Genomic DNA, 9234 nt, shown 5'->3' on the forward strand with positions numbered 1-9234 from the left:
CTAATTTGGTTTGAAAGCAGTGGGCAGTGGAGCACAAGCTGGTGGCCATTTGGAGCAACAGCCACCAAATGGCCACCAAATTTGGTGGCCAGTGGAGCAACAGCTGCGGGCTAAGGGCTGGCGTTTTGTCACTTAGCACCGACATTTCAGTGCTCCACGTGAGTCCCTTTCCTACAACGTCACTTTGCACCACTACCGAAACCACGAGCCGGTTTTACGGGCGCTGCGTGCTACCCTGCACGGGCAGGACTGCTTCCCCTCTGCCCAGCAGCTCCAGGAGGCAGATCCCAAATCTCGTGGGCATCACCCCAGCCCAGGGCTGCAGGGAGTGCCTCTTGCAGATGAGAGCTGAGATTGGAGGGAAACTGCTCCTATTTAATGATGCTGCTTCATCTTCCCTCCGCTTCGGTTCCCGTCCAGATACCGTCGAAGATTTTGGGGTCAGATTCTCGTTTGTACTGTGGTTTCTGTAAGCCTTCCCAAAGAAGTAAGCTTCATCACACTGGGGACGAAGCTACAGGGCTAAATTTCATCCTCATGAGGCATTTGAGAGCATGAAGTGAGGAATTTCAGCATCCAGTATTTTGGTATCTCTCCTTTCTTGCATCAGCCAGGAGAGTATACACAACTGTACAGATAACCTTGGGCACTGCTGCATTTCTCGTTTTGTTGTCCTGTTGAAGTCAGGGGTGATAACACAAATATAAAATCACAAGCTGTGCCTGTGTATGAGAGACTTGTATTTGCAAATTTTAACAGCTGGAACTGATAAAACTACACAAGGAGAATTTATCTTTTTTTTTTTTCTTTCCCCCAATGGATAGTGCAAAGAACTGACTCGCAGATGTTCTCCAGACAAGTCTGTGACATGTTTTTCTCCCTGTTTGCCACAGATTTTCAGTTTTGGCAACTCTGAGCACTCCAGTGCAGCTACTCCTAATTTACTGCAGAAAAAGTATGTGTAATTGGACGTGAAAGAGGCTGACAAATCTGCATCTGGCAACTGGTTTTGAGATGAGGACAAATACACCAAGGACTTCCTGGCAACCTTCAGAATTTACTTAATTTCAGATAAATTTTAATTACAAAGGTCCCAAAAAGGAAGAATAAATATTTTCCAAAAGGTAGGACACAGACTGCCTGGAAATCTGACACCAGATTTGTGCAAACAGGAGAGTTTCTGGGTGCTGTGATTGTGAAGAGGTGCCACGTTCCAGTTCCCTGCCCTTCAGGGGGTCTGTGAGCATCGGGACATTGAATCACTCTGCAGATGATTTGTCTTGAGCTTGGAGCATCACTCCGTAAGGGATAGACGTGTCAAGTGGAGATCGTCCCAAGCAGAGCAAGGGAAAAAAAAAAAATAAAATAAATGTGCAAAGGTCCTGAAAGCATGACCCAAGAGGGAAGGGGGACAGGAACAACTTGTCCCTGTACCCACTGCGTATGGGGAATAAAGGTCTCAACCTGCAGCAAGTGAAATTTCGGGTGGAAATTTCATTTGGAAAGTGCTGCGGGTGTGGGGCAGCAGGAGGGACCCCAAGTCCTTCTCCCCCTGCTTCCTGCATTCGCTGGGGCCAAGGTGTGGGCGAGACACAGGATGCGAGCAGATAACACAGCAAACAGACAATTTCAGAATGAGTTAAATGTTTGTATAAACCATTCTACCAGCTTGAATACGAGCCAATTTTATCCATAAAGGGTTTCTTCTTGCACAGTTTATAAATGGTTGTGAAATGTATTGCCACAGGATGCCTTTGAAGCCATGAAAATAAAGCATTGACAGAGAGATCTTTAATTGATAACAAAACTATTTGGTCATTAACATCATTCATAACCACAAAAACAAATAAATGAGGAGATACATTAAATCACTGGTGCTCAAGGGAGACCTTTACCGCCTCTGGTCATCTGGTTTCAGCCTAGATCCCCTCTCATCAGCCAGTCCTTGCATTTCTCAAACTTTCCTTTCCACGCAGCAAGTACCTCGTGTTAGCCGGGAGATATTGTCCCTTCCACTAGGTGTTAGGTGCTAACCCTTGGGCACTACAATAACACAAGTAGTGACACTGCTGCTGATCGGGGTCCAGCTGTAATCTGAGCTGACATATCCTGCATCCACCTCCTGGCAGCACAAAGCAACTCTCCGCTCACCCAGACTACATTACAGTTACGTATTAATCATCTATTAACTACCCCAGAGCAGGCATAAAATTCCTGCATCTCATTAAGTCCAACTCCCATAGCTGGAAGCCCTCTTTTTCCCACATCCCTCCAAACAGCAATCAAAAAAAAAAAAAAAATTGAGTGGTCTACCTCCTTTCTGCTGACTCCCCGGTTACTGAGTATCTATTAGATATTAGTCATGCAACAGATGTGTCAACCACTGACAGCAACCACAGCTGATGGATAGCTATGATATCGATTTAGCTGTGTTTGGAAAATTTAGGCATGCTGTAGAACATGGTAATTTCTACTGCAGCTGCTGGGGAGGAGAAGTAGAGATGTTTAATAAAGGAAAAAAGTTACTTTACTTTTCTGTCATATCTCCTGTACAAAGATCTAGGAGTAGGAGATCGGTGCAGTGATTTAAACCATTTTGGAGGGGATCTCTGGATGTCTGTGATCCACCCATCAGAGCAGGATTAAATTAAACTAAACTAAAATTAAACTTCAATGTTTAATCAGGGTGCTCAGACCCTTGCCCTGTCAAGTTCTGAGTTTCTCTCAGATAACCACGGGCCTCAGGCTCAGTCTGATCACTGATCTCCTGGAGATTACGTCCACAATGCACAGTGGGTCATGCAATGCTTGTATGTAGGAGGAAAAGTGTTGCTTTATTTATAGAGATTTGTAAGAATATGTACTCGAGAGGAAGAAAATGCATTCTCTCCAACAAGGAAAAATAGGTAAATATCTTCCTTTATGTAAATAGAAAAGCTTCTTATTTTCCAGAAGTAGCATAAACTTAACTGATAGTGAATGAAAAAAAAAATGTATTTGGAAATCTCTGCCATTTCTCTTTTAATTTACAGCAGGCTCAGTCAGGACGCCAGAGCTCTGGCACTGACTGACACTGTGACTTTGAAGAGAGAAAGTGTCATTAAGGCTGACACACTCAGATCTGGGCGCCTGAAGGATCTCAGCTAGGTAAAGTAATTAAGTAGCAACTTAATCTCAAGAAAGCTTTCACCAGAGCCAAGAGAAAGGCTAGGTTTGACTTCAAAAGGCTTTAGATAATCTTTAATTTTTTTTGTTTCAGTAAGCTTTTGTTAGTATCCCAGTTTTCAGATCTCTAGCTAAGAGAGAGCTAAGTGTCAGAATAAAACAAATCCCATGGGGTAAATTCTAATCTCACAGGAAAAGTCATGTTCAATTTTTGTTTTCACTTCAGACCAGGAAGAATTGGAAAATAATTATTTGGAACTTGGAAGAATCTTGGAACCAGAAATGTGAGAATTTCATTTGCATTTCAAGAGGTGTATTTTCTCCTGAGACCCTCTCATTTTGCCTATGACAATTGCAAGCAAATGCGTTCATGGCTCAAAATAAACCATGGAAAGTTTTTTTTCACCATTGCAATGTTGCGCTACGTTAGCCGTGTTTGAATGCTTAACTCTTCACCTTTCAAGTACTGAGGCAACCCAAACCACTGACACATTTAGAGTAGATGAGCCTGGATTTAGGGTCAGGCTGGTTGAATCTGACCTTCTGCTACCTTGTAGGTTTTTGAAATCTTTTTTGCTTCTAAAATTGGAAATTTAACTGACCCACTTTGAATGGATATTTCAGTAAATGGCATTAGAGAAAACCCCTAATGAAGGAACCATTTCCTTTAACCTATGCATCTCTAACTTGAAGAGGGAAACTGAATTATATATTTAACTTTTCAAGAATCAGCATCTTTTAAACAAGCTGATATAGGTCATAGCTATCCCAGAAACTGCAAACTAAATTCTACCCTTATTTACATCCTCTTTTGGATGACACAAGGTGAGTAAAATTTAGGTTTACAAGTAAATAATAAGCGAATGTAAAAAACACACCTTATTTGCATCATTTTCATCTGAAAACATCACCAGAATTAGATCTGAGAAGAGGTATGCATCAGCAGACCAAGGCTGTTACACTTCGTGGTGCACGTCCTAGCTACTTGTAACGCAGTCAGAGAAAAGTGACGAGACTCATTTCCTAAGAAAGAAATGTTAGAGAAGGATAGACTCAATGTTCACCTCCTCCTTTCTAAGAGGTAAGACTCTTTGTCAAGAATCTCTCTGAAATTCAGCCTATGAGCAGCATCAACACCCTTGTGCCTGTCCATCCTTGTGTACTCTCCAGGGACCTCACCAGAGAAGCTGGCCGTAACTGGTTTATTATATCTCACAGTTCGTTACGATCAGCATCATTACCTGGGAAGCTGCAGCCTGAGAGATTTAAGCTGACCCATCTCTGTGTGCCAGGTTTTGTAGCACTCTGGGTGGAGAGTCTTTCCTTGGGAGATGTTGAGTTATCCTAATTAACTATGCCATGAAGTATTTGCCAGGGGGAAGAAGATGCTGTAGGCTAGAGGTTGGGATTTTTGCCCGGGAGAGGCACCAAGTTTCTAGTTTCTGGCCCATATCTGCTTTATTCAAAATCTTGACTGCCTACTTTGCTGCTGGCTGGGGTAACTGTAGAGCTCTGAGCTCTCAGCAAAGGATATTGAATTATGCCACAGAAGCACCCAGAGCATACCATAAATCCCAGTGACTTACTAGAGAGCTAGTCATTTAAATCCCTGAAAGAGATGAGGGGAGTGAACGCAGACAACCCTCCTTGCAGGCAAGGTCTCTTTCAGGGTCAAGCCCACAGCTTTTAATGACCATTCAGGACTCATTGCAACATCTGCCTAAGAAAAATCAAAAAACAAGGCAGCCACTATCAGCTAGAGCAACAACAATGACTCCAAGTCACAAGGGGGCACAGCCTTGAAGTAGCCCAACCTCTCCAGATCTGCAACCCCCTTACAATATCTTACTGAAGATCTAGAAGAATATCCCCGAATGCAGGAAAGGCATCCTGACTGTCACCGTGTCAAATGGAGTGGGTGCCTTTGAACCTGTGGATTTTAATATTTCATGTTGAAATACTAACATGGCAGGGTACGTCACAGCTGCAGTATATTGGTCTTACAAGGATGGAGAGAGGGCAGGGTGGGATTAGGAGCTCCACGGGATCACTGATCACTGTCACCCAGGACACAGGGCTGGGACACAGGGAGTCGTAATGCCTTGGGGCTACACAATGCAAGGTATTTTAGCTCCCAATATTTTCAAGTGCAGCATGCTACCACCTATATACCATGGAGGAGGTGCCTGCAGTTCCTTCCAGTTTTCCTGCCTACAAGAGGAGTCCTTTCGCATCTCACAGCGTTCGCAAGGTTTCTCTTGAACCCCTCTGTCCTCTCCCTAATTTAGGAACTGAAGGTTTAACTACATCCATCCCACTTCCCAGACCCCTTTCCTTAGGATCAAAGCCCTGTCTCATAGCACAAGAGCCGAGGTGAAATGAAAAGTTGGCAAGCTCAAAATCAATGTTCACGGGGTTTTTTTCCCAGATGGAGAATGGCTGGATTTGGGAACTCACTATCACAAAGCATTCTGATCAAAACTGACATATCACACCTGAGGTGTAGACATGAATAAAAATAGCCTAATCCGGACTAGGAAATCTGAGAAAAAAATAGGAGTTTAAGAAGGAACCTAGCTCCTGAGACATCAAGACAAGTGACAGCACATGGCAAGTATTGGAGAGCAACTAGACGGGGACCAGCTGTCCAACATCTGCCCAATTCAGGATGAAAAGACATCAGACTGACCTAGGAAAAATGGATCAAATCTGGCAGTGCCAGTGACATTAGTGACTTTCATGCCTACAGCATCCCAAGTCAAGACGGCGAAGCACATCAACTCATGTTTGACTAGATGATGAGTCTAGTCACAATTTAAAAATCACATATTTTGCACCCTCTTACTGCAGTGCGTGTCAATTTTTTGGTGGTTTTCTAATATCATCATTGAGTTTTGTTACTACTTGAGTGACATGGCTAAAGTATGACATCATCTACAGATCTAAGAAAGGGTGAGCCCATATCCTGTCTTCCACCTGCGTTAATGGAATATATATACACATACACTTTTTAATTTAAGTTATGGTCAGAAACCACAGTTAAGGTTGGGAAAAAAACACCTACCCAAAATTAACTAGGACAGCACAGAAGCCCTTATAAAAAGTCCAGCAGCAAATGTGCCCAAACACCTTTAGTTCAACAGAGCCCAGCTCAAGCAGCAGCTGCAGTAAGAGAAGGAAGGAAGATGTCTCCGATCCTTTGTGCTTCTCTGGTAAGAACTTGCTTTCTAGGTTTTTTTTTTCTTCCAATTTGACAGGAACTTATTTAAATTCTAGTAGATGACTGTCAGGAATAGGGATCTACATCCACCTTTAAAATGCTTGTTTAAACCATTAGTAATTGAAAATAACTGAAATGGGAGACTGCTGAATAGCACCAGCATGGGGCAGCAACGAGACTGTACGGGGCATATTAGTGAAGAGGGCTACTGCAACGTACTCTGAGTCAAGAAATACATTGAAAGCTCAACCTTAGAGTGTCTTTTTGTTGTTATATCCTTTCTCCTATCTCCTGTATTATATTATTTTCTAGAATTTAAACTTTTTTATCACCAAGTTACAACTGAGTGTATGCCATACCTGTCAGCACTGTAAGAATTAGTTAATGAAAGCAAGAGTGGATGTGATATAGGGAATATTTTTCCATAATTACTCCAACCTGCAGTATAGGCCTTAACTACCTGATTGTGGGTGAATTTCCCAGCCGCGCAGAAGAGTTGTTAGGCATGTTGTGTTAGAGCAGCTGTACCTGCGTTGTGTCCTAAATGCACCGATTGTCTTCAGCTCAGATCACTGCTCTTAATGCTGCTGGCCGTGCTGTCAGCCAGCAGTTCTGCCTACGGGAAGGTGATACAGCCTGGACTCAAGCTGGAGAGCTTCTTGAAGCAAGCATATGCTGGATGCCTGACCCCAAAAGACTCAAAATTCCCTCAAACTGTGAGAGTCAACATAAGCATCAGCAACACGAACCAGGACATCAAAGTGACTCCTGGTGTCAACAGCCGCTCTCTGGCTCCGTGGGATTACAGGTATGATCTCTGTCCCTATGGTCTAGAAATACACTGGCTGCAGTAGTCAAGAATAATGCTGCGACTACGCCCACACCTTTATTTTCAGTGCTTCACTGTTGAGAGATTTTGAAAATATGTGGGTATCCACAGTCCATATAATCCTCTTTGAAAGATAACAAATACAGAAAGGAGTACAGAGCAAAAACATGGTCTAGGCCAGCATACAGAAGGCAATGCAAATTACTTTTGTAGTTTAATTAATTTATTTGTATATTGGGGCAAGCTTTACCTTCAAAAGCATTCTTTACCTAAGACATCATAAAAAATACCTCAGAAGGCTGACATTGCACCAAATTCAATGGTGGTTTAATAACATATCAGGCTCTGAGAACGTTTCATGTTTTGGGGGGGGAGCTGAAGGTCTTTGGGTCTGTTAGTCAGTCTGACATATTGGGAAGCTTGAAGAGATTCTAATCAGTCTTTCAAAATCAGTACCTATTTGAAGCAAGTTCTTTGCAAACACAGTTGCATGCAGTCCTGGCATGCTTGTCTTTCTTACACTTACAAACCTGCAGTATTTACTTACTTACACGTTATTTCGTAAAAACCTAGAGTAGTGGAGGGTCTACTGACCCTTCATAGGCAATATCCCAGGAGGTACAGGTTCCCGAGCTGGGAGCCCATAGTGATCCAGACTATCACAGCTCTGGAGATACAGCAGCATTTCCATTTCAAATACTTCCTTTCATGTCAACCTACAGGATCGATGAGGACCACAACCGTTTCCCCCGACTGATCTCTGACGCCAAGTGCCGCCACTCCAGATGCGTGAATTTGGATGGGCAGCTGGACCACAGCCTCAACTCCGTCCCTATCAAACAGGAGATCCTTGTTCTCCGGAGGGAGCAGAAGGGCTGCCACCAATCCTATCGGTTGGAGAAGAAAATAATCACTGTGGGCTGCACGTGTGTCACCCCCTTGATCCAACACCAGGCTTAGAGGGATGCAATAGTGTAAGAGCAGGGAGCCATGAAGGAGAACTTCCTTGCCTAACAGCGTTGAAATGAAGGGCCCTGATTCAGTCTCCACAAAACTGAATCAAGCCATAATGATTATCTAGAATTTATCAGGATATGTTGAAAAATTAAGAGTCTCAGTTAAAAAAAAAAAATATATGTTTTCCCAAAAAAACTTGAACTCTGTGAATTCAGAATCCAGATGGAAAAGTAGTGGGAACTCTTTACACATCTTTAGTTTACACTTTGAAATCTCTATTTATGTAATTCTATTTATGCTGGTGGGAAAGTTAGTAATAATGTATCTCTTTATTTATCTTTGTGCAATAAAAAAATAATAAACTCCTCTGTGGTATTCTCCTTTCTTTCCAAACAAGCCTTTTTAATAAGGCAAGAAATCACTTAATTCAATTATGAGAGATTTGCATGATGCTAAAACCTAAAATTCTCTTGAAAAAGATCTAGTTCTGCTGCAGTAGAACGTAAAGCCCATGAAAAAGTTAGGGCTTGTGTCATTAACACCATTTTACCGATAGAGAAACTAAGATACGTGGAGGAAAATGATTTACCTAGTGACATCCAATAGATTCACATTAAAGACAGACTAGCAAAAAAAGCAGCGGGTAACTAGCCAGTTATCCAGCTAATTATCTGATTGGAAAGGGATTTGTAAAGATAGGTCCAATGCAACACTTTGAATGCTTCTTTGGGGAGAATGAAACTCCCTCCCCTAAAATGGCGAGTGCGCTTCCACTGCTGAGTTTTAACTTTGGTCTGACGCTATCTAGAATTTCACCCCAACCCATTTCAACACATTTTCTGTGGCGCAGAGTCCCCACCCGGGTACACGAGCAGAAGCGCGTGAGTCGGGTGGGTAACTGAAGGAATTAACTACGTATTGCTAACTGCAATCGTAATTTTCTCCGTGCTCGTGTCCTTCCAACACGTTCGCTGCCAGCAGTTAGTGCTTCAAATGTAGAGCACACTGACACAGCACTTCTACCGCAGATGCGATGGGACTTGCGTAGGTGGACATCTAGCCC

The 9234-nt window shown here is 42.8% G+C and overlaps 1 protein-coding gene across 1 annotated transcript; it reads left to right on the top strand.

Annotated features, from left to right (window-relative positions):
• The first annotated feature begins 6349 nt into the window (after positions 1-6349).
• IL17A (interleukin 17A) lies at positions 6350-8197 on the top strand. Its single transcript, XM_010583114.1, has 3 exons — positions 6350-6377; positions 6949-7193; positions 7937-8197. Exons 1-3 carry the CDS (start codon positions 6351-6353, stop codon positions 8172-8174), a joined length of 510 nt encoding a protein of 169 aa, XP_010581416.1. The 5' UTR covers position 6350; the 3' UTR covers positions 8175-8197.
• The last annotated feature ends 1037 nt before the right edge of the window (positions 8198-9234 follow it).

Source organism: Haliaeetus leucocephalus, unplaced genomic scaffold (assembly GCF_000737465.1).
Source record: "Haliaeetus leucocephalus isolate CR32 unplaced genomic scaffold, Haliaeetus_leucocephalus-4.0 Scaffold871, whole genome shotgun sequence".
Taxonomy (NCBI): Eukaryota; Metazoa; Chordata; class Aves; order Accipitriformes; family Accipitridae; genus Haliaeetus; species Haliaeetus leucocephalus.